This window comes from Polypterus senegalus, chromosome 16, assembly GCF_016835505.1.
Source record: "Polypterus senegalus isolate Bchr_013 chromosome 16, ASM1683550v1, whole genome shotgun sequence".
Lineage (NCBI taxonomy): Eukaryota > Metazoa > Chordata > Cladistia > Polypteriformes > Polypteridae > Polypterus > Polypterus senegalus.
In genome coordinates this window covers 4459129-4485349 of record NC_053169.1, presented here as the reverse complement: position 1 = coordinate 4485349, position 26221 = coordinate 4459129, and the positions used below count along the sequence as shown (strand labels likewise).

At 45.6% G+C, this 26221-nt stretch overlaps 1 protein-coding gene across 4 annotated transcripts in view; it reads right to left on the bottom strand.

Annotated features, from left to right (window-relative positions):
• Nucleotides 1–26221, bottom strand: part of rps6ka2 (ribosomal protein S6 kinase, polypeptide 2) — a 122681-nt gene that overhangs the window by 33310 nt on the left and 63150 nt on the right. For 3 of the 4 annotated variants that reach the window (XM_039738289.1, XM_039738290.1, XM_039738292.1), the window contains exons 6-12: nucleotides 22255–22361; nucleotides 19449–19486; nucleotides 18970–19112; nucleotides 16187–16257; nucleotides 11145–11233; nucleotides 9286–9350; nucleotides 5249–5351 (exon numbers count right to left, since the gene is read on the bottom strand). In XM_039738289.1, the coding sequence (XP_039594223.1) occupies nucleotides 5249–5351; nucleotides 9286–9350; nucleotides 11145–11233; nucleotides 16187–16257; nucleotides 18970–19112; nucleotides 19449–19486; nucleotides 22255–22361 (616 nt within the window). The remainder of the gene's footprint in view (nucleotides 1–5248; nucleotides 5352–9285; nucleotides 9351–11144; nucleotides 11234–16186; nucleotides 16258–18969; nucleotides 19113–19448; nucleotides 19487–22254; nucleotides 22362–26221) is intronic. The other variant, XM_039738291.1, reaches the window with a different exon arrangement.

The following is a 26221-nucleotide window of genomic DNA, read 5'->3' as shown; positions in this document are numbered from 1 at the left end:
CCAGCTAATCCCCTTTGTCCCCGGCAAACCAATAGTGATGGGAAGTTCGGATCATTTTACTGACTCGGATCTTTGAGTCTTGTTCAGCAAAATGAACAAATCATTTTTCGAGTCATTTCGTTCAATTCTCTTTCCGGCTCAGACTGCATAGGTTAAGCTTATGGGGCTGTCACGTGATGAACGAACGACTCGAAAAACCCGAAAACTTGAAACAGGTGAATCAATTCCAATACAGAAACTATAGCAAGTTGTGCAAATGCGCATGCGCGACTGAACGAATCACTCCCACGAGACGACTCGTTCTTCCCGAGTCACATTAAAGATTCATTCAAAATGAACGAATCGTTCAAGAACGACCCATCACTACAAGCCAACCATTGTTAAAACCTGCGTATGAGCAGACTTGGCGCGATTGTGGGCAGTCTGTCTTACTAATGCCAGGCCCAAGTGTAAAGAACGGCTCAAAGTACATTATAATAACGGCTCAGGAATACGATTTATTATACAGTGGCTCGTCATTTAGCTGGTTTGGCTGCAGTTCCCACTTTGTCCAAGGGTGTCATCATTTCCCAGTTTCTGTATGGATGCTTCAGAGTTTTCCCATCAAGTTGTCTTTTATAAATCCCAACTTTTTTGCAGAAAGTTGCATGCACACATTCCGGGCCATTTAATGTGCCCATATAGGTTATATAAATCTGTGTACCACCCTCTCCTCCCCGGGGTCTTCTCTTATTCCTTGACCTTTGGGGCCTCACATTGTTGCCTTTGTCGCAGCCCATGAGCCTTCAGGCCCGGAGACAGAACGGCTACTTTGAGGCTGCACCTCATCAATGGGATGGCGAGAACACTGAGGGTCCGTGGGCCACGCCAAGCATCTCTGTATCAGTGCCAGACATAAAGAAAATCCCACATACTCTGTGGTGGACTGCTGGCGCCCTTAACTGGACCGGGGAGAGAGTATTTTCAGGACAGTCTCTCCCCTGGCAGCCAGAGGGCAGCCCCCTTGGTTTCCAGTGGGATCACGGCTCTTGAGAATGGGCGCTCAACCCTACAGGAGCCCGTAGTCACCACCAGGGGGCGCATGAACTTTTACAAGGACTATTTGGAGAATGAAAGGAACAACTGCAAGGGCAGGCATTGTGCTATCCCTGTATTTTGTGGAGGTGGAGTTGAGTCTTTTCCTTTCCTTGTTTGGAGACCAGAGAGGACCTGCACGTGGAACAGACCGCATATAAGGCCTGGACTACTGCCAAAACACTTTGAAGCCGATGGGTGGAAGATGATGTCATCCGTCCGGAAAATCCTTTCAGCACAGTGACGAAAATGACAAACTATACACCAAATGTTGTCATGGCTCCCTTTCGTCTGTTATGCCGCATAAATCGTCATTAAAGAAAGCTAAGTTATTTCCTATTATGTGATTTGTACCGCCGTATCACTATGGGAGGGATATCACCTTTTATCATATCTCTAGATTTTTCGGTTACTTAAAATGCCGCAATTTAAAAGAACTCATTCTAATTAGGGAGCTTTTGCTTCTAAAGGAAACATCTACGCACGCCGACCTCAAAACCGTGATGCCCTCAATGATGCCATTCTCCAGCTATTCCCCTTGAAATGGAGTGTATATCTAAATGATGGCCACTACCTTGAAGACATCATTTTTAAAACACAGTGAAACAAAAATCTATTTTGTAGACCCTTTCTTGTGCCGTAATGACATTTCTGTTATCTCATAGCATTTTTGTAGAATAAACGTTTGAAATGCGGTACGTCTTCTTGGCTCACCCTGTCTGTCGACCCCACCATCTTTAGTGGTGATTTTCTCACTATGAGTACCAGGGGTGATTTTCTGAGGAAGACCCCCTGCTGTGACTATGTCCCCGACCTCCCCGGCCGACCTATCTACGAATATCGCTGGCGATTCTCCAAAGGCTACCAGGCCACACTACACCCAGCAGGGCGAGATGATGTCACGAGAAAAACACGTTGAAGAACTCCTGCCTTAAAGCATCGACCCCACTGTGTCAAATGAAGACGTCAGTAACAAGACAATATGGCTGCAGGGGGCCCAGACGTTAAAGCTTTACATGCAGTAAAAAAATCTCATCTGTACACGGAAGTCCTTTAAAGAAGGAAAAGAAAAGGACAAAGATAAACAAGATGATGGATTCTCAGAGCATTTGATGTTAAGCACATGCTTCGTGGCGGGCCTTGCCAACTGATCCTGTAATTCGCACAACACCTCTACACCAAACGGTGTGACACACGGCAAGATGCTCATTGATTTTTTTTTGTGACGCTTTCATCTTTCGTGACAGTGGCGGCGTTAAGCAAGCGGATTATGGGGAGTGAAGACACAGAGTGAGGTGAGACCCCTTGTGATGCCTCCATTACAGCTCGAGTTCGACAGGCAGACCCGCAGCATCTCTTGTGGATCTGAAATAACAAGGACGGTGAGGCGTTAAGCAGAATTAAAAAATAAAAAAAGAAACGTGTGATTTCACATCTCCAGCGGGAAGAAGAATCCAAAGCATCCGTTCTCAGAACCAGCACAACGGTACAACTCCAGGATCACTGACTGTGCTAACTGCTTAGCTGCTGCTTCTTCATCTTCTGAAATCTCCTGGCTAAATCAAGAGAGGAGCGTCGATTTCCAGTTGTATTCTTTGAGAATGTGATGTCAAGCTGGGTCGCCGGGTTCCTAAAACATTTATAGCCCAAGGATAGCTTAATAAATAGCAAGTTCACCCAAATAAAAATCACTCAGAGCAAGAGGGTTGGGTACATCCTGACAAAGCCCAAGGGGGTTGGGGGTCCCCTCAGAGAGACCTTATGACAATCTTACAACAAATACAAGTGCGACTAGCAGGGGAAGGAGTGCCAGACGGAGGAAAAACATGGCAGGAAAATTCATGGAGTTGAAAACTAGTCCAAAATAGCACCTTGTATTTGGAAAAGTAGCCCAAGAAGGCACCACCTACAAAAGCTGCCGGCCATTTTTTCTTGTAGGAGACGATCAAAAACCACCCAATTGGGCGAGAAAACAGCGGACCCCGAAACAGGAAAAAAATCTCAGGGGTCCTTTTCCTCACGTGACATTTCTGGTTACACCCTAGGGGCTGTCAGCTGGTCCGTTGCACTCTGTATAATAAACTCCGGCATGGCCAGTCATTTCCTTTACCTTCATTAGGGGTCTGTTTGCCGTATTCAAATATCCGACAATAAAAGAATCGACTGGCGCTGGTGTGTTTGCTCTTTTTGTTTTTTATTTCATCCTGTAGTCCAGAGATCTTAAACTTTTTAATCTGAGGACCTAAATTAGAAAATACCAGGACTCAAAAAGAGGATTATTATCATGGTGACTGTAAGAGTCAATCGTAGAAAGTTAATGCTTTAAGTTAAATTTATATTCGTGTTTATGTAATTTGAATAGAGCAGAACTTCCTTCCTAGCCTCGGACTGTGGCAGAGCTTCGTGCCCCCTGAGATGGAGCCTTCGTTTCTCTGTCAGTGACGCTGTGATCATTAAGTCACTGTCTGTTTTATAATTAGTCTCATTGCTAGCAGGGACAGACTGACCCCCTTGTAGTTTGTAATTGGAATAAGCATTCAGTTTTCTGGGTGGCACGGTGGTGCAGTGGGTAGCACTGCCGCTGCGCAGTAAGGAAACCCGGGTTCGCTTCTCGGGTCTTCCCTGCGTGGAGTTGGCATGTTCTCCCCGTGTCTGTGAGGGTTTCCTCCCTCAGTCCAAAGACGTGCAGGTTAGGTGGATTGGCGATTCTAAATTGTCCCGTGTGTGTGGGTGTGTGTGTGTGGGTGTGTGTGCCCTGCAGTGGGCTGGCGCCCTGCCCGGGGTTTGTTTCATGCCTTGTGCCCTTTGTTGGCTGGAATTGGCTCCAGCAGACCCCCGTGACCCTGTGGTTAGGATATAGTGGGATGGATGGATGGATTCAGTTTTCTGACCATTTAGAAGTGGATCAGCTCTATGAGAAAACGTAAAGAAACAAACAAGATCGATGCGCCTTAAACAGAACATTTCTTTACTTTGCAACTTCCATCTTTTTCTCTGTTTTTATTTGAATTGTTTAACTTTGAATTTTTACTAAAGCTTCTAAAAATGAAGATATCTTGCCTGTGGAATCATTTCAACCCGTCAAGCTATTGCTAGAATCCCACGAAGCAAACTAAAGCTGCAGAACTTTGGTCACAGCTACAGTGACAATGGAGTCCTAACAGGTGTGACCACTAGGGGCGTTGCAGCACCATAGAAGTAAGTCCTGGTACAGCAGAAAGGTTTATTTGTTTAAACAAAAAAATCACAAATGGTGCAATTCTTCTATTGTTCTCACTTTCCCTCTCCTTCCACTCCTCCAGACGAGCTTTGTCCTTCTTCCACCTGACTCCAGCTCGGCTGGATGGGTCAAGTGACTTCTTTCATCTTTCTGGGTCAAATGGAAGTGCCACAAAGTAGGGATCATGGATCCCTACAGCAGCCCTTGTCTCCAAGTGACTACAGTTCCCAGCATGCCTTGCAAGCATCCCTACAGGTAGCATCGCTCAGGGATGTTGCCACCTACTGTTTCGGGGGACCATGTAGTCCTAGCAGGTTGTCTCCCCCTGTCCTCACATCACACTGGCCTCCCGGCCGGGTATTATTCTTTGGCCCAGCCCTGCCAGGATGCCAGCGTTGTCACTTTGTCATTATGGGCTGCTGAGTGTTGATTAATCTATTTAACAGGAAGTCTGAAACGCAATAAAATGGGCAGAAAGTGAAGGAGTCTCCAGACTTTCTGAATCCACTGTATACGTCTAAAACACACATAATGTCAAAGTGGGCTGCACATCATAAATACCCACCTGTAAATCCCTTTATGACGCCCTGTCAGTGCTGACAATGAGGAAACAAACCTTTTATATAAAATGTCCTTTCATAATAGAAAGACCCTGCTATCCAAAATGAAGAGCACAGCTGTAATCTGTGCTTCAGAGCGCGGCAGCTAACTTGCCAGCGTAATGTAAAGTTCTGTTGCACATACCGGACCTCTAAATGGCATTTGAGTGGTCTTCACTATAGAAAGGTGCTACATAAAAGAAAGACCACCGACTCACTCAGTCCCCTCAACTCAAGTATTTTAGAGACAGTGTGTAACACAAGAGGGCGCTGCGTAAAATAAAGGATGGAGCCACCTGTGGAGTGAACAGTGCAGAAGACACAAGAGATTATGAGGGTCACAGATAAGGCTCACCAGTGGGGGTCCGGGAGGTGAATTCTGGATCGAAGTGGAACGTGTCCTCAGGTCTGCCTACCGCAGGCTTGAATGGAGGCTTAATTTCTCTTCTGTACAATTTCTGATTGTGGGCAGAAACAAAGCACAATTAGCAACATTAAAATAAATGATTTTCACTCCCTGAGCCCACACTAATAGTTTAGTTATGGCTGTCAGCTACTGAGTTATCAGGGTGGCCTTCCATTTCCTGTGGCTCTGACATGTGATGTGCATTAATGAGTGTTTATGGTTATTTTTGCATTATTATTATTATTAATAATCATAACAACAACAACAATAATAATAATAATAATAACAATCATAATCATAATAACAATAATAATCATAATAATAATAATAATAATAATATTCACGTTATGTTATTGCTGTCAATTTTGTTAATTCTTGGTTAATTACGCACACTCTCTTTAAGTTTACTTATGTTCCTTGCTATTTGTGAGTGGAGCCCCAGGAGGCAGGGCCACTCTGATGTCACCACTCCTGACTCCTCCCTCTGGCTATTTAAGCATGAATGAGAGAAGAGCCCATCATAATCAGAACACTGAGCCTTCTCAGCGGACTTTAATAGCAGAGGAAGGACTTGGGGTGGGGACATCAGGTGTTGGCCCCGCCTCCTGTGTGGGGCTCCGCCCACAACAATCACAGAAGACAAATAAACTTAAACAACAACAACAACTGCTATAGCTCAAAGTGCTTTACAAGATGAAGAAAGAAAAAATATATATACAAATAAAATTAGGCAATACTAATGAACAATTAATTAACAGGACACCAAAGTTAAAGAAAATCAGTGGAAATAACCACATAAAAGCACGTAAACATCCATGAGAACATAACAGCATGTCAGGCCAGTAGACCCCAAGACTGAGACCCCTACACCTCCATGCTTGCCCACCATGCAAAGCACAAACAAACCCACGGTTCTGATTCTCTGTGGTCAGAAAAGATTCCTGAGTATCCTTTGTAAAGAGTGGATGAATCTCGATGTCCAGCCTACATTGTCCACCACAGCCTGGTCATTCTCACCCCCTAACCTGCCCAATTCCTATTAATTTAACTGTCCCTGTCACCCCCTCACCACCTAACGGTGGCACAAGAATGGCGCCTGTCTCATCATCCAGGGGGTTGCTGCACATTGGTGGTGGTTGAAGTGGCTCCCCACTCACTATGTAAAGTGCTTTGAGTGATGAGAAAGGCGCTATATAAATGCCATGTCTTCTTCTTGTTCTTCTTTCTTTTTCTCTTCTTGGTATCTGGTGGCAGCCCCATGGCACTGCCCTCTGGGTGAAATTCCCTGAGACTGGTAGACAAAAGAAGAACACCGAGACCCCGTCCTTGATGGCGTCTGCACAGGCTGGTGGTCTTTTATTCTTTTTTTGTATCTTAGATATACAATAGAACGCCCAGCAGGGTCTGGGTGGGCTTGTGGCCACGGAACTCCTGAGGCTTTTCTTCTCTATTCCCCTGATTTTTTGTTTCTTTCCCCACTGACTGTCGTATGGTGCAGTGTAGTGTAATCACTTTATTTGATTATTGGTTTTCTTTGTTTCCATGTGCTACTGTTTGTGAAGCACCTTGAACTTTGCATTGGGAGGCGCTATATAAATACATATTCTCGTTACTGTTGCTGTTGAAGGCAGCCTGAAATTCACAAAGGACAAGAAGACGTTTGAAATCCTTTTTAGCAGATTGGTGGAAGATTTTCAGTTTGTGTCTTTTGATTTGGCACGATGGGCTTCTTTGGGGAGAAAAATTCTTACTTTAATATATTTTGGGACAATAAAATGGGAAAATCGTGTTGGGGCGGAATACTTCTTCAAGGTGCTCTGTATATTTTGTTTCCAGTTCATAATAACCTTCTTTCTCCTCTTCTGGGTATCACGTGGTGACACTCAGTGCCACCACCAACTGGGCAAAGTGCGCTGCAGCCTTTTTTGATGCTGTAAAGGTTGAAGGATGGCAGCCGCAGGATCAGATCATCTATTCCATCCATTTTCCAAACCCGCTTATCTTGAGCTGGTCACAGAGACGCTGGAGCCAACCCCAGCAAGCAGGTTCAAATCATTCCTAAATAATATTTACTTACTTTATGTCTTGATTCCTCAGTGTTGTTGTGTTTAATTATAAATTCTGTCCAGTTTGGAATTCTTTTGATTATTTTGTGTTTCTTTGTGACTTTTCTTATATTTGTGGCTCACGTGGCTGTCACCATTTTGCGTATCCAAACGTCACATTGTAGGTAGCAATGCAGGATCGCCAGGAAGCGACAGATTGTGATGTCATCGGCCAGGAGGTATAAAGGACAATGACATTGTTGTGGCACGTCCAGAGTGGCTGCTCTTTTAACTCCTTGGTTTTTATTTAAACATCATTTTAATTTTGGTGTCATTTGTTGTGATTTTGGCCCTGCTCTAAAATCTGTAATAACCTCTACTCTCTCTTCTGTTTCCTTTTCCGGTGTCCTTTTGGTGGTGGCTTGTGCCACCACCACCTACTCAAAGCACCGTGATGTTCCAACAATGATGGATGGATTAAAAGCCAGAAGTTTGCATGACCATCAACATCAAGTGACTCCGTGAGAACCCTAAATCCAAAGACGACTCTTTCATTTACGTGAGGTAGAATGCCCAGAGGGGACTGGGTGGTCCGTGGCCTGGAACCCCTGCAGATCTTAGTTTTTTTCTCCAGCCGTCTGGAGTTTTTTTTTTGTTTTTTCTGTCCACCCTGGCCATCGGACCTTACTCCTTTTCTATGTTAACTAATGTTGACTTATTTTAATTTCTTATTTTGTCTTTTATTTTATTTTCTTCATTATGTAAAGCACTTTGAGCTACTTTTTGTATGAAAATGTGCTCTAGAAATAAATGTTGTTGTTACTTTGTCTTTGCTCTTCGGTAAACATATGGCTGGCGTCCTGCCCGGGGTTTGTTTCCTGCCTTGCACCCTGTGTTGGCTGGGATTGGCTGCAGCAGACCCCCGTGACCCTGTAGTTAGGGTATGGTGTGTTAGATAATGGATGGATGGATATGATTTGTATCGATGTGCCGTTTATTCATTGGTTAAGTTTTTTGTTAACCTTACACTTGATGTTTTTTGTCATCTGCCCTGCCTCCTGTGTGTGGAGCCTAAGGAGACGGGGCCACCTAATCAGGAAGCTGGGCTATCGGCCTTCTCCAGCCGTATATAAGTTGAAGTTGTCGAGGGACCGTCATCTTCGCCATTGTGTTCCTGTCTTTGTTATTTGAATTCCATGCTTTTGGCTCTAACTCTGAATTAAGCTGATGTCACGTCACATGACGTCTGGTTGTAGAGGATGTCATGCTTGCCAACTGCACTTGCTGATCTTGTCGCCAGACCACATCAGTTTACATGACTCAAAATCGCTGGCTGTGTCAAGTTTAGTGAGCACATGGTGTCCAACGAATACATTTTTGTGACAGATGATAACGTACCGTCTGACGGAGCCAGCGCTGAACGAAAGGTTAGCAGGTGCAGCGAATTCAGCCATAATCTCTGCCCCTTTTTGTTTTCTTGTTTCCATTCTTTCACGGATGAGACATCAGACAGACGAGCTTCTCTTCTGTCGTTTAGGTGGCCTTACACCTCTTTTGAGACATTTGAATCTGCCATACTGATGACATCATCTTGTGTGACCTCCAGGGACACGTCCCTAACAGCGTTGGGTTGTATCTTAGTGACAGGACCTCGAAATGGTGACGTACATGAAAACAGAATGGCGCTGCTGTAAAATCATCCCAACGAAATGATGCAAAATTTCAAGTCCGAGTAAATGAAGTGCAGTCAAGAAAAGAACGTTACTCCAGCATTTCTTGGTGTTTAAAACATAACATCCACCCTGAAGCAATTAGGTAAGAAAACATACAGAGCCCAGAAAACATGAAAGGTAATGAAAGCAGAACACATGCTGTAGTTATACAATCTGACGGATTGCTGTGCCGCCATAACTGGTTAACAGGAAGCACAACGGTACTCACATTCCAGTCAATTGTAGCAAAAAAATGGTGTCTCTTTATCTCCTCCACCCCATCTGGGCCAGCGCCTTAGGGAAAGAAAGAAAGAAAGAAAGAAAGAAAGGAAGAGGCAGACATTAGCTGAGTCCACCGTCTCCCACCCAGTGTCTCCTCGCGTCTCTGGTTGTGATGCTGGTGCTGGAGGGCGAGTGTGGTGATGGCACTGGGACGTGACGCCCCTCCAAAAGCCCCAAGGCCGGGGGGCACCAGCTCTCGTTTAGACTTGGAGGTCCCGAGTGCGTGTCTCAGCTCCACCAGTGAGCTAGCGGTGAGTGGGGGCATCGCCCCTCAGTAGAGACCACTGATGAGCAGAATGGTTTGCACAAAATTGAATTTGCAGAAAAACAAATTATGTTTTAAGTCAAGAGAATTTGGTACCATTTTTAAGTGACGTCCCTTGGGTCGTAATAAGCCCTGATTGAGTTAGAGATGTAAACTACAGGATGACGGGGGCATCCAACGGGCACACCAAACCCATCAGCCAGGGCCTGGGACTGCAGGGTGAACCCCGAGCTCATCAGGGCCTCCACATCTCTCACCGCTTAGCCAGGGAAAGGGGGGTACCATCTAGAGGTGCCCCCAGACTGATGGGCAGAGACAGACCACTAACCAATAATCAGGAAAAGGAGTCAGGAAAGAGGAGGGCAGCGATGCCTGCACAATAAAGAACATTTCTGAAGAAAGAACAAATAGAAGGCTGGCACTTGACGCAGGTGGGCCGGCGCGCGTTTGAGATTCACAATGAGACCAACTTTAATCATGAATTGTGTTATTCCGCACTGCACTCGTATTTTGGTTACGTCTTCAACAGTTTGCAGTGTTTCTCTCAAACAGCTGCTGCTCCATATTTGTTTCACTATCAGTTTACTGAACACAAGCAGGCAATGAGAGATAAACGGGAAGAACATCCGGACCTCCTCATTTGCATTTTCTGGTGACGCGGCGCAGGCTGGGTTGACGACTCCAGCTGGAGTCACGTCACCATGCCAACAGCCTGAAAAGGTCCATGCCCACCCTGCCATCTCACTTAACTCTTTCAGGGCGAATGTCGAAATTCAGGGGTAGAGGACAGTAATGAGCTGTAAACTGCAACAAAACTTGGCGTGACGTTTTAGTTCAACTCTTTAGCTTCGTTGATTCACCCTCCATTTCTTACACGTGTATGAGTAGCGAAGAGCAAACAGCCTCTAAAACAGCATCAACATGTGGCGAGAGACCAAAGTGAAACTTCGTTTTTCATATTCTGACCGAATCGCACCCTGACCTGTCGGACCCTGACTTTGATGCAAGTGATCGGGAGATGGAGATTGAAAACAAAAGTGAGGTACCAGTATTAGCCGATCGGTCGCCAGCTGATCGAGGTGCTGAACACGTTCGTGTAGCTGATGGCACCTATGACAAATGGAGCCCGGCCACTTATGTTGACAAGAGGTACAAACGCGCCACACTGCAAGTGGCACCGCTGCCCACCTGCTGCATGAAGACAGCCAGGCTGCCTGCCCACCATACATGTCTGCTGGCCCTTGAGCCCCCAGAGACGGTGAACAGCCGCCGACAGCAGCCACATCACTGCGTATCAGTAGATTTATGTTCATTTATGTGTGAAACCAATGCTTTGTGTGCTTTTAAGAAAACATAAAAACAAAAAAACTAATCTAACTCAAAACAGCAAAGCAACGGTAGAGGATGCAATGCATAAAGCCCCCCCAAAAGTGTTTTCATAATCACTGGGTGGCCAAATGGATTGCAACATAAGACCTCGGACACGTCTGACTTCTAGCAAATACAAAATGTGTGAGCAAACACGGCAGAGGAAGACGTACCTAACCGGTTGATGGGGTTCCTCTTGAAGAGCGCGCGCAGCAAACTCTGAACCTCTGGGCTCAAAAACTGAGGCATCCCGAGTTTGGCTCTGCAAACGAAGAACACACAACGGTCAAAAAGAGGTCAGTGGCCTCCTGGCTCTTCATTTCCATTGGAACATTTTTGACAAGAACAGGCCATTCAACCCAACAAAGCTCACCAGTCCTGCCCATAGTAACATCAAGTCGAGGTGTGAAGGTCTCCAAAGTCCTGCCGACTACACTACTTGGCCACTTGTTCCACATGTCTGTGGTTCTCCTCCTAACGTTTGTGTGACATTTCCCCTTCTCAAGTTTCCAACTGTGTCCCCGTGTTCTTGATGATCTCATTTTAAAGTCACCGTCTCGATCCACTGGACTAACACCCCTCATCATTGTAAACACTTCACTCAGGTCTCCTCTTCATCTCCTGTAAAGGCTCAGCTCTTTTGATCCTTCCTCACGACTCATTCCCTTCAGACCTGGAATCAGCCCGCCTGCTGGACGCCACTCTTAACTTTGTCCAATTCCGATAAAGATCTTCACACCATCTATACACGTCACCCTCAACTCCCACGTCTTGTAGTTCGGTGCCCAACCTCTCATGTGGCGCTTTATCAAATTCTTCTAAAAGTCGAGATAAATAATATCATCTACTCCACTCTCGTGGAATTGCAACATGTTAGTGAAACACGACCTCCCTTCGTCTGAACCCATGGCGACTGTGTTGAATCAGGCTGACATGGACACCCGCAGCCCCAGTGAAGGCACTCGGAGTCTCAGGACGGGCAGCAGAATCAAGACTTATTGTACGGCACACATACAGATGGGAATGAGTGAGCAGCCATTTATTACAATTCTTATCACACAAGACATTATTCATCCTCAAGTGACTCCTGTCATTTCACTGCTCTAATTTTGCCCCTTAGCTGAGGGGATGGCAAACCCCCTCTGTGTCCATCATTTCTGTTTGACAAGGCCTACCTGTACTCCCCACTAGCTCGACGCTTACTACCTTTATAACAGCCAAAGAGTTCACATTCCCTCCCTCCATCCTTCTCCAGCTCTCCTGCACGTCTAACCTTTGGCTTAATGAACTATTGGTGGTTTCTTAGCTCATACAGAATAATACAAATATGTAGGAATAAGTCTTTTTAATCTGAACTCTGACATCTTAATGCTTAGTTAAATATGGTATTTACTTTTCTCATGTGCTTCTAATGCTTTTCTAATCAGTGGCGTACCTCGAGTTTGTGACGCTCGGGGCGGGGCGGGGCGGGGCTTCAATTTGCTGCCCTCCAACATATCTGAATATATTTAAATAGAAAATTAAAATGACGCATAGAGAAAAACTCAGAATCATTTTGCATAGATTTATTCATATATAAAGAAACAGCAATAATTGTTCACATAAGCATCAACTAGACAAGAATATAGTATAGACACAGTGGTAAGCCGTGTTCTAATTATTAGTTTAATATAATTACACTGCGAAAATCAGAACCACCGTGATGTCACACCTCAGGGCCAACCACTGTGGCGGATCAGACAGCTTCCCTCAGGTAGTTGTTGAAAGTTGGGATGGGATTGTGGTGTTATGGGTCCAGAGCTCGCTCAGCAACGGCCATTTTTTAAATAAATAATCATTAGTGAGGGGGCGTTGGGGCACAGCAAGCCACGCGGCGATCTGCGGTGTGGGCGTTTCTCACCGAGTGCCCAGGTGAGGGACTGCCCACATCCGTGATTGTTCCCGTGGCTAATGTGCTGCATCTGCCATGGCCCCTCGCAATATATAAGAAGCGCGAGTCGGTAGGAAAGATCAGGAAAAAAGAACGAGAGAAAGGAGACGGAGGTTATAGGGAAGCATGTCGGTGCAAGAGGGAGAGCCGCGAAGAGCGTGTGGGTGGGTGGGCGAGCGAACGAGTGCTCGCGGGCAGCTGCGAGGGCCTGGGTGTTAGGCCTGCACTCAGGGGTTGGAGTTGTTGTTGCTCCCACTGAGCGATCAGGTAGCAGGAGTGACCAGGGAAAGGCGACTGGCCGCGGAAGGCCGGAAAGGCAGTGGGAGGCTTGGTCGGGGAATGTCCAATGTGAGCGTCCTGGCCGTTGGATTGAACCAAGTCTTGAGGCTGGGATGAGTGCCAGACCGAAGCCAGGGATCAGGAGGTCTCCAGTCTGGTGTGTGTGAATGGAAACGGGCAGCTGCAGAGAGAGTGGCGAAGCCTGGACAGGGAGAAGCAGGGGAGTCACCAGTTAAAAGAAGCACCGAGCTTGTTGTAAAGATTGCTTCCGACATGAACGTTTTAACCTCTAGTTTTTAAAGGATTGTTCTATTTATTGGCTTTTTTAATCTCCACGTTTGTGTTAATGGATTATTTATTCAATGACTTTTTGGAATCACTGCACTATTTACTGAACACTTGGTTTTTGATTGTCTTTTCTTAATAAAAGCACTTTGCACTTTTTGAAGCATCCCCTTGCTCAGTTGTTGCCTCCGCTGTCTAGCTCAACTCGGTTATATCTATCGACAGTGTTGGGTTCAAGGGCTCCCAAACAGCGATGGGGGTATGGAGCCGAACCCGCATCGTCACAGGGATATTCCAACAAATCTGGGAAAGAGAATCCAAAAGTCCTCTTTTCGCTTTGTCTTTGATGAGGACAAAAATGAATTTCCGTGATTTTCCGGCGTGTCTTAATGTGAAGACCAACTGCATGGGGCGAACACGAAGACTCCACACAGACAGTGAGAGGTGGCAGGATCTGACCCTCGGCACACTGGCTGAGTGACTGCTGAGCGACACACCTAGTGCTTGGGGACAGGTGACATCGCTGCTCAGGCCTCCTCCTTTGCTGTGAACGTTCTGCCCGTTTAGAGGGACACAGGCTGATAATAATGAATTACGGCAGCACGTTGGCTCTTTTAGTGTTTCACTGTTACATTTTATTGGCCCTCCTGCGGCGCTCCTCTGCAAAGCCTGTAATTGCTGTAGTGAAGTTGCCAACGTGTTATTTTTTCAACGCTTTCATCAGCGGGGCTGAAGGCTCGCTTCATAATTAGCATTACAGTCTTGCTGATATTTTTCCAGCCCTAAATTATTACAACTCTCAATGATTTCTGAAACACACCACGAAATGGCTCACATTTAAGCGGACATTTTTGCGCCCTGCTGAACTACGGATTGAAGTCAAAAGGCCTCTCCGTAGAATTCAAAGAACTTCCAGGCCAGAGTGGCACAGCGTGAGACACACCTGACAAAACAGCACAGCCACTGGTGACCCAAAGTGGGGACCGTCATCAGGGCAGGGAGAACTGCAGCTGTGTCACCAGGTGGCCCCGCCCCATTAGGCTCTACGTAAAGGGGACAGGCCGCAAAACCTGTACTTATGAATATCATGCAAATTTGAATGAAAACGAATAAACTAAGCAATGTTAAATAAAAAAATTGAAAGAGCAAACCAACAGCAGGATTAACGGCTCTCACGCACGTGTGCATGGGAGGCAGCTGAAGGGCTCACAAAGGGTTAATTCCATGCCAGACCAGGACTGGAGGACGTCATTTCCAGCTCCGGGCCCGACGATGTCACTTCCTGTTACTGCCCCGATGACATCACTTCCCCTGCCCAGCTTTCTAACCGCCATCTTTACCTGTTACGGTTGTTCTATTGTTGGACTGAAGCCTGTTGAGACCTGTTTTCAATTTTGGCAGCCTAATTCAAGTGTGTGGGCGGCTGGCTGCCCCCAAACCTCTTCCTGCGTCTGCCCAATCTTTTCACACAGCATAATAAACAAAATAACTTTGGAGAAAGAAACCTTGGGAATGTGCTGGAGGTTCAGCCAGTCTAGCGACACAGGAGCTCATCTGCAGAACTGGGCAGATGTGCACGAAAGTGTCATGAGCGACGGCCCAACTCAAGTGGCTTCTGTCTGGCGTGATGTCATTGTCACATTTCACCCCGGGGTTCAAAGTCTTGTTTGATGCCCTTTTTGTTCTTTGTTGAGCCACTTACTCACCTTAATGTCACATTTGTTAATTACCTGTTGTATTTGCTTTACTTGTGTTAAGTTCCATGTGTTTTGTGGGTGTGACTGCCCGCCCCCCTTTATATCCGGAGGGTCTCCCAAAGGTGCTGGCGGTTCATTTCCAATTCGCTTTTAGGAGTGGGGAGCCCTTTTGTCAATTTGAATGTGCTTGTGGTTGCTCCATTTTTGACATGTTGCTTTGTATTTTTGAGTATTCCTGGGATTTGCCATTCAGAGGCGGCCGTAGGGGTGTGTGGGGGGGCCTTGGGCTGGCAAACCCCACATGGGACCGGTTACGTCAAACGCTGTTACCGCTATGTGTGAACTGTACAAACCTGCGTGTGAATTTAAGAACAATACTGTAATGCTAACTTACACCGCATTTCTCATTACAGTATTCAAGTAATTGTTTGCAAGATAACACGCGGACTTTATCAAAATATAACAATTTAATCAATTCAAAAAGTTCCATTCATAATTCATGACAATAAAACGACAATGCGAAATGCAGTGTGGTGTCATGAGGAAATTAGCAGGGCCTCTTCTAGAAAAGTCTACTCGGAGTCGCGATGTGCCGTAAGGGATCCTCTTAGAAGTACCTCAAATAAATATATACTGGAGAAGATAACTCGACAAATCCACTCGAACAAGACACGCGGACCTCAACAGTGGGGCCCTTTAGGCAGGGGGCCCGGGGTGGTCGCCCCACTTGCCACCCCCAAACGCCGCTCTTGAGCCTTTTGTGGTCTTCGGCGCTTCACAGAATTACAGAGCGTTTATCTCGTGAAGGTTAAATATTTTAATATATAAAAATCCTTTGTTTGCCCTTGTAACTGCTCCCTCTAGTGGCCATTCTTGGGACTATTTTGGTGCTCGGGATCGAATCGTGACATTCAGAGACGGACCATCGAGTGGTGATGTTTAACTACAGCAGAGACCACTTGAGCACTCGCCCACCGCCCACCCAACATGGCAGCACATCACCAACACACACTTTCTTACTTACTTCAGAATTAGCGCCATTGTTTCTTTTCTGTCTTTGCCTTGAAAAGGAAGCGAGCCGGTCAGCATCTCAAACTTGTGGAAAAAGAAAAGAAACACAAATTAAAAAAAAGAGAAATTAAAGCCAAAGGTCAGGGATTATGAGCCAACAAAAAGGCAAATCAGACCATTTACGTCACAATCAATAAATTGGAGTTTTAGAGTCGACAAAGCAGACAAGGGGGACTTGACCCAAAAATAATCATCTGCTACTCACCCCTCAATGTTTGTAGTGATGGCTGAGAGAAAAGAAAATTGTATCTTTTCATTGATCCCAGAATTCCTGATGCCAGGAGGACCCAAAATGAACAACAGAAAGTAAACGACAAAGGCTGTGATTACAGCGCCGCTCCACTCCGAGGTGACACGAGGAGTGTGATAACAAAACACACACACGTGGACTTCAGCTTTTCAGACTGGATTGACAGCACTTCCTGTACGGGGGACGAGGTCTGACATCTCAACATCAGAACAGTCTGGACGAGAATGCGACATTCAGCCCAACGCACTCGCCAGTCCCGACCACAAACAACATCAGGTAAAGCTCTGAAGGTCCCTAAAGTCCAACTGGTCACCTAACTCTGCATGAAGACAAACTTCCAACCATTCCTTCAAAATCCACATAAACCTCCAGCTGTGTCCTCCATGTTCCTGATGAACTCATTTCAAAGATCCCCTGCACGCATTCCTTTGATGATTTTAAACACTTCAGTCAGACATAAAACAAACCAATGGCTTCAGATTTGGGTGGCATATTCCTTTAATGCATGTGTTCTCAACCATCTACTTAGGGGGTAAATTACACCTACTTTCTTCTACTGGAATTGAACAATCAGATGTAACCAGCAGCGTCAGGTGGCCCCGTCCCCTTTGGCTCAACACAGAAAGGACATGGAGAGCAGATGTGTTTTTGTGCATTTGCTGTTGCGTCTGTTATCACATCCTGGCTCATTTAAATGTCCCTGCATTCCTTGTGCTTTGTGGGAGGAGCCAACCTGACATCACCACTCTTGAGCCCTCCCATTGGCCATTTAAGGCCAGAACAGAGTGAGTTCAGATAAGCAGATCATTGCGTTGGTCAACATTCTGTGAGTTTTGCTGTTTTTCTTTTGGCTTTGTCACTTGCATTTTAAGGATTTACGTTAATGGATTGTGTTTACTGTGGGATTGGCTGCTTCTCTCCTACTTTTCCGTGTATTTACTTGTTTTACTGAACAAACCCTAATCTAAAACTATTCTTTGCCCTTTTTGAGCACAACAAAAGGGGTTTATGGTCATCCTCCCTCTTCTGGGGTTTTTAATATATTTTGATATATTTCTTGTGATTACGTCAGCTCCCCATATTTGGGGCCTGCTAGGCCAGAAGCCTGCATCTAGCAGTTGTGAGGCTGGTTGAGTATCCTGAGGCAGGCTGATAAGGTCACCTCCCTGATTTTATGGTCATTTTAAGGGGCATCACACCCACCTTGTTATTTTGAAATGCATAACAATAAAAAAAAGGACCAAACATAACAGCAGAAAAGCCACACCAGGGAGAGAGCCCTGCTTGAACCCTAACACTACGGTCATAAGAAACAACGTCAAGAATTACAGTCAGGGCTCAAAGAATCAGCCTTAGCTGTTGTAACGACAAGCGAGTCCAGTGAAGTGCATACAACTGTGTCAGTCTTGGCACACCATTACTGACGTCGTCAGGCTCAGTTTCAGGGAATTGCCAATGACTAACGGGCAAACGCATGCCTTCTTGACCTTATTGATAACAGGCCAGCGCTGCACGTCACGTTCTGGACGCCTTTCGGCTCCCTGGGCGCCTCATTTGTCTTTTCTGGCAGGAATTAAATTGTGCCAACTGCTCTGCTTTGCTGATTGATTAATCAATGGCCTCAAGGCAAAAATGAAAAAATGATACTTACAGGGATAAGCCATCGAAAATGAATCCGTCTGCTTGTCTCCCGTTCAGACTTGCTAAACAAAAGGCGTCGGGGATTCACTAAAAGCAAAGGCCGAGAAAACTCCATCCAGCTGCTTACTGAACCCCTTCCTCCATTTTCAAACCTGGCTAATCCAACCCTAGGAGAACTGAAGCCCATCCTGGGAGTCGGACGTGCCAGACCGGGGTCCATCCTGTAGGGGGTGCCACTCCATCTCAGGAGGTGCCACACACAACCACAACACCGTAGGGTAAATGTAGATTCACTGATGAAGGGGGCACGAGTGCCCTTAGGACACAAAGAACCGCAGACATTTGCAACTTGTCAGGGGCAAACTTCAAACAGACAGCCACAAACAAGCAAATGGAGATTACGAGGGGACACGACTGAAGTGCTTAAAATGATCAAAGGGCACACGAGGACCTATCAAGATCTTCAGTGTCTGCAGATAAACGAGATGGAACTGACAACAAGACCATCGACATTTGACTTTGCAATCATACATTCGATAAAAAATGATGGCACCAGCAAGTCCACCCTTGGCCCTCATGCTGGCATTGCCCCCTCAACTTGGTGTGTGCTACAGATGACTGCCAGTCTCGGACATCGACTCATCTGTGTGATGTTTGAGGGGTGTCTTGTGTGCAAATCCCCCCCACAGCATCTCAATTGAATTTCAATTTGGTGTTTTTAATGCACAAACTCATCCAGTCCTAGTTAGCTAATTTAGGAATTCTCGTTTATTCGATTAAATTGTAACGCACACTTCGCGTGAACAGAGAACGCACCGTGCAGAGGTAGGTAAAGGTCAGCATACCATCAGCACACCAAAGGACCACCAGTCAGCGCTCTGCGTGTGCCCTCTCCGGTTGACGACTTCAGGAGCCATGTATTCGATTGTCCCGCAGAAGGAGTACGCCCTCTTGTCGTGGTCGATCGCCTCCTTGCTAAGGCCAAAGTCTGAAAGATGGACAGCCCAGCAGGTTACATCAGATATGTTAGCCCCGTAATTATAAAATGAGTAAAATAACTTTCTCTCTGTGAATTCACTCATCCGTTAGTCCATTCAAACCAGTCACTGCACTCCTTCCCAGCCACATTACAGGCTCTGGGGTGTTTTCAATGGCTGGTGGGCTTCAACCACAAGTCAGCGCCATATGGGATGCACTCACAGAGCACATCTGCACAGCCACATTCATTCACATGGGATCTGCAGGAGAAGGCTGAGCCCACGACCCTGGTGCCGGACCACCACTGACCACTGTGCCGGACGTATCTTCACACATTCCCAGTTACCTGTTATCTTGATGTGTCCTTCTTCATCCAAAAGGATGCTATAATTAAAACAGAAGTTGAGTTTTAGGAACACGGCAGTCAGATCAGAAGAAAATTACTACAAAGTGCTGAGAGTAAAACTAAGCCGTGTTCACGTGACACTCATTGTTTCGGCCTAATTAAAGGAACACGCTCGTCACAAATGAGATTTTTTCCATGTTAGGGTTGCCCAGTATACTGCTACTGGAAAAGTGCTGAAAATGTTATGGATTTTTGGTACTTGAAGTAAAACATCAGCTTTCCTCTCAATCAACTCCCTTGACATATTTTGGGATATTTCTTGTGATTACATCAGCTCCCCATATTTGGGGCCTGCTAGGCCAGAAGCCTGCATGTAGCAGTTGTGAGACTGGCAGGACAAAGTCGTCATAAAATGAAAATACAGGCTTCAACGTGAGCGAAATTTCACAGTCAAACTCACAGCCCCCCATTACTTGGATGTGATCGGGATGCCCCTTCATAGACCCCTTAATTCAGTACTTTGTAAAAGGTGGCTATTCTAACCTTGAGTCTTCTTGGATAAATCTCTACAGCAACAACAGCATTTATTTCTAGAGGGTGTTTTCATACAAATAACGGAGCTCAAAGTGATTTACAAGATGGAGAAAGAAAAAAGAAAAAATATAAAAATTAGGCAATGCTAATTAACAAAGAATAAAGTAAGGTCCAAAAGCCAGGGAAGACAGGATAGATAGATAGATAGATAGATAGATAGATAGATAGATAGATAGATAGAGTGAAAGGCACTATAAGATAGATAGATAGATAGATAGATAGATAGATAGATAGATAGAGTGAAAGGCACTATAAGATAGATAGATAGATAGATAGATAGATAGATAGAGTGAAAGGCACTATATAATAGATAGATAGATAGATAGATAGATAGATAGATAGATAGATAGATAGATAGATAGATAGATAAAATTTGGCATAGTAGGCAGGATTAGATGACAACAACACCATTTATTTCTATTGCACATTTTCATACAGGTGATGCAGTTCACAGTGCTTTACAAGATGAAGAAAGAAAACTCTAAAACTAAGATTAGGTCATACTAAGTAACAAAGAATAAAGTAAGGTCCGATGGCCAGGAGGACAGAAAAAAAAATCCAAAAGGCTGGAGAAAAAAAACAATTTGCAGGGGTTCCAAGGCCACGAGGCCACCCAGACCCCCACTGGGCACAGGCTGAGCACACCTGGATTTGAGCAGTTTATGCGACTCCACCTGGCAGATCCTCTCAAACTCCGTTAGATTGCACGTTACGTGTCATTGAGCGGCCGTCTTCAGGTCTCTGCACACATCGTCTATGGGGTCCGAGCTCGATGACACTTGTCTCAAAGCCACTCCAGCATTGCCTTAGCTGTATGCTTTGCATGTCATTTAAGTGTCACATTGTTGATTGGAGTCCTGCTGAGAAGGTTGATCTCAGGCTCTCAGAGTCTTTTAAATGTCATTTGACTCCAAGCAGATGTTAGCCCCTCTGCCATAAATGCCTGACAGGCTGAGTGCTGCCGCCCTTCCAACAAGTCTTTCTGTCTCTGCAGAGACCTTCTGCAGGTCTGTTAGGGCGACCATTGAGTTTGTGGCCATCTCCCTGAGTCAGACCCTTGGACACTGGACAGCCAACTCTAAGACAGTCTTGTTGGTTCCAAACTTCCTCCATTTCTCAATTCTTGAGGCCACTGGGAACACCCAAAGCTTTACAATGGCTTTGTCCTCTTACCCCTGATCTGTGCCTCACCACAGTTTGATCGCGAAGGTCTATGGCAGTGACAGCGATATCAAAGGTGACCTGCCACAGCATTTTGGGTGACACTCCAGCATTCACCAACACACGAAATACCAAAGAAAACTAAACAAACAAAACTATAAGAAATATTAGACCCCGCAGCACCCGGAGCTTAAAATGGACCCTCACCTCTCCGTATCGGCACAACGTCTGTCATCACAGCAGCTGCACTGTCCTATCGTCTTCTAGCTGCTGTGCTGGAAGCTCATTTTCAAGGCACAAGCGCAATATCTGTGACTGCCTTCTCCAAAATGAGGGCACTGGTGGGGTTTGAGTGACATCAGCCTTTGCATTTGCTGCTCGTCTGAAGTGCATTGAAGTATTTTGTGCCAGGAGTCACTTCAGCATCACCGCTGCAGAGGTAAGGAAGACATGAACCTCAAAGAATATTCCGGCCTACGGTCTCGACGGAGTCTGCAAAGGGCAGTGTCGACGTCGTTGTCGCTTCGTGGTTAAAAAGGCCAAGGAGTCTGCATTTCTAAACGTGTGCCGATTTGCGTTCCTCTCAACTGTTCCTCAACGAGCACTTGGAGCACTTAAAGGTGCCTTAAAAAAGGAGCTGGCGGCCACTGCTCCGTGTGCCAGAGTCGGGAGGCAGAAGACGAGGCTTGCCAGGAGAAGTTGAAGAAAGAGAAAGAAAAAGAGAGAGAAGGAAAAAGAAGGAAGGGAAGCGTGCTTTTGACTTGTGCTGCACATGTGGGAAACGGGGGGAAAGAAAAAAAAAATAAAGAGTGTGTTTGCACTTGTGTCCCACATCTGTCTGAGTCGGGTTTGGGCAGCAGTGCGCCCCCTGCTGGTCCACACAGTTTACTGTAATGGCAGATACGAATGAACACAGAAAGACAAGCCACTTGTTTTATGAACCTGCAGCACTGCTATAATAATAATAATAATAATAATAATAATAATAATAATAATAACAACAACAATAATAATAATAATAACAATAATAATAACAATAATACAAACTTACTTTTCAGGCTTGAGATCCCTGTAAATAATTCCCAGGCTATGAAGGTGGTCTAAAGCCAAGGCCAGCTCAGCTAAATAAAATTTGACATCTTCTTCGGTGAACATCACCTGCGTTAAAACAAAATGTCAGTAAATGTTCTGAACTTTTTATATAAAAAATAAAAGACAGTATAACAATGACTTCCAAACATGAATTTCATATCAAGATGAGGACGCTGGTTTCTTTAAAGCGGTGAGCCACTGATGAAGCAGACGCGGTCTGTAGGTGTGCTGCTCCTGCTTTGACCCTGGCGATTGCTGGGAGAGGCTCCAGCTGCCTGCACCCCTGCCTTAGATTAGCAGAATTAGAAAGCGGATGGTTGGATTTATTTAAAGAGGGTCAAACCCCAACAAGCAGATCCAAAACACGCAGCTGGTGGTGAAGCACAAGAACGGCAAATGATGCAGAGGATGAAACCAAAAGGATTCTGAGGAGGTCCAAATGAGGCACTTGTACAAAGTATCTCAAATTTGACAGCTTTAGCTTACTTCATAGAACGATTTGGGCAACAGTGTGACGCGTATGCAAATAATGAAACACTTGTACATGCGCATGGGAGGCAGTCTAGGGGCTTAACTGAGGGTAAAATGGCGGACAAGGGGCCTGACGAAGTGCACTGATGTCTCCTCTCCTCTGCAGAGCCGCAGAAGAGATGGCTGACTACAGCCGAAGCAATTTGCACTTCCCCCTCCAGACCACGCCCACCTGCTGACCTCACTTCCACCTGTGCCCTGTTGGACCCTCCTCTTCCTTTCCACAGCCTATAAAAGCAGTCACTTGCCCGCCCCAGTCAGTTCCGTCTCTTGAGAGAGCAAAACTCCTGACGATATGCGGGGCGGATCAGCAAAGCTTTTTCTTGTCTTTTATGGCGTTCATAAAATGGTCAGAAAGCCGTACGCCGTTGTTTTATTTGTGAGCTCATCTAACGGTCAGGCATGGAGGCTCTGCTCACCACCGGCTAAGTTAACATTCTAGCATTAATGGAAATGGCTGAGGATGTTCTCGTATGTGTGTGCTTATGGGAAACACTGCCATTAAACACACACAGTCACTGTATGCGGACATTTAATGTCCAAGATTGGCTCTGACGCACCTAAGAAATAAAGATAAGAGTCCCCAATCGTAACAGTGATGCCCTGAGGCTCAGGTGCAGATCCTGGAAGTCACCTGTCGTGACAACAACAACATTTATTTCTAGAGCACATTTTCATACAAGCAGTAGCTCAAAGTGCTTTACATAATGAAGAATAGAAAAATAAAAGACACAATAAGAAAAATGAAATAAGTCAACATTAATTAACATAGAATAAGAGTAAGGTGGTCCAATGGCCAGGTTGGACAGAAAAAACAAAAAAAAACTCCAGACGGCTGGAGAAAAAAATAAAATCTGCAGGGATTCCAGACCAAGAGACCACCCAGTCCCCTCTGGCCAGTCTACCTAACATAAATGAAACAGTCGTCTTTAAATTTAGGGTTCTCATGTAAGGACTTGATGATGATGATGGTCACGTAGACCTCTGCCTTTTAATCCATCCATCATTGCTGGAGCATCAGGATGCTTTGAGTAGGTGGTGGTGGCGCAGGAAAAAGAAACAGAAGAGAGAGTTGAGGTCAGTACGGATTTTAGAGCCACCATGAATAGTTATTATGATGAACTGAACATACAGAGTATCAGGATGAAGTTAAAGTGAAGTTAGGAGAAGGCCATGTGCTGTCACTAGTGTCACTAAACTAAAACTTAAAAGAAGTGGCGAGGTGGCCTTCTGCTGTTAGGTACCTAAAACCTGAAATAAGAGTTTACTGATAGACATTTGCCAGGATGATACGGTGGAGCACTTTAAGAAACTGCTAAAGATGCCATTATTTGGACATGGCGCTCACACAGCGTCATTTTAGTGTAACTCTGATATTCTGTATATGCATTCAATTATCGTTTTTATGACATCTTCACGCTCCATACTAACCTCTACTTTCTCTGCTGTTCTTCTTCTGGTTTTCTATGGTGGTGACCTGCACCCCCACCACCTGATCAGGGCACCATGCAGTCCCTACGTTGATGGATCGAAAGGCCAGAGGTCTACATGGACGGACAAGTGGAGAGGACTGGCGAGCTTTGTTGTGCTGAATGGCCTGCTCTCGTCTAGATTGTTCTAATTTTAATAATATATTTGATATAATATATATAATATAATAATAACCGGGTTTGCTTCCCGGGTCCTCTCTGCGTGGAGTTTGCATGTTCTCCCCGTGTCTGCGTGAGTTTCCTCCCACAGTCCAAAGACATGCAGGTTAGGTGGATTGGCGATTCTAAATTGTCCGTAGTGTGTGCTTGGTGTGTGAGTGTGGGTGTGTGTGTCCTGCGGTGGGTTGGCGCCCTGCCCGGGATTGGTTCCTGCCTTGCGCCCTGTGATGGCTGGGATTGGCTCCAGCATACCCCCGTGACCCTGTGTTCGGATTCAACGGGTTGGAAAATGGATGGATGGATAATAATAATTTTTTAATATTGTTCTAATGACTTATTACATGACCGTCATCATCGTCATCCAATTCTTCAGCATGAAGCCTGAAAACCATGAGGACTGCTTGAGATCATTTATATGAGGTAGAATGCTTAGTGGGGGTCTCTTGGCCTTGGAGCCCCTGCAGATTTGGTTTTTTTTGTCTTTTCTGTCCTCCCAGCCATCTTCTGACTTTACTTTATTCTTTGTTACTTACTTCCTAATCTTATTCTGCTTCATATAAACTTTTCTTTCTTCATCTTTAAAGCTGCGCCATTTGTATGAAAATGTGCCACAGAACTAAATGTTGTTGTTGTTGCCACAGAAAGTCCAGAGGTGACGTCTGAGCTTCACTGCGGAAACTCAAGGTTTCTGTCATTAAAGTATTAAAGCCGTGGAGTCGGCAATGACTTAATGGGAAGAAACAGACAGAGAGAGAGACCCTAATCAGGGTTCAGTGTTTTAAAAGCCCCCCATCATTAAAGTGTCATTCATGGCTGAACAGTTTGCCGGTGAATGACACTGAATGATAACAAGACTCCTGGAGTGAGACACTGCGAGGCTAATTTAATATTAGTTAAACACGTAATGAATGTGTGTGTGTGTGTGTGTGTGTGTGTGTGTGTTTACACCAACCAGCCATCTGCCTATTACTCTGTAGGCCCCCCTCATGCTGACCTGTTGAGGCACAGACTCTGAAAGACCACCGAAGGGCTCCTGTGCACCAAGATGATCCTTCAACTCCTATTAGCTGCAATGTGGGGCCTTCATGGATCGGATTTGTTTTTTTCTGCACATCCCACAGATGTTCGTTTAGGTTGAGATTTGGGGAATCCGGAGGTCAAGTCCACACCCCTGAACTCTTCGTCATGTCCCTCAGACCAGTCCTGAACACTTTTTGCATTATTCTGCTAACAGGGAACGCCGTTGCCAAAAAGGGGTGTCTGTGATCAGCAGCTCTCTTTAAGTAGGTGGTACGTGTCACGGTTAACACCCACATGAACGTCAGGACCCAGCAGGACATTACCCAGAGACCTCTACTGCCTCCGTTGGCTTGCCTTCTTCCCATAGTGCCTCCTGCTGCCATCTCCTCCCCGGGTAAATGACACACACGCACACACACACCCAGCCGTCTACATTAATTTAAGAAAAACCTGATTCTTCAGACCAGGCCGTCTGCTACAGCTGGTCCATGGTTCAGATCTGAGGCTCACGTGCCCAGTGTTGGGGCTTCGGCAGTGGACAAGGGTCAGCGCTCTGTGGCCGTGTGATGCTCTGTGTGTTCTGACGCCTTCCTCTCATGGCCAGCATTCACTTTTTCAGCAATTTGTGCTCCAGTAGCTCTTCTGTGGGATCGGACCAGACGGCCACGTGCCTCATCACCTTGGGTGCCCATGACCACGTCACCGATTGACTGGTTGTCACTCCTT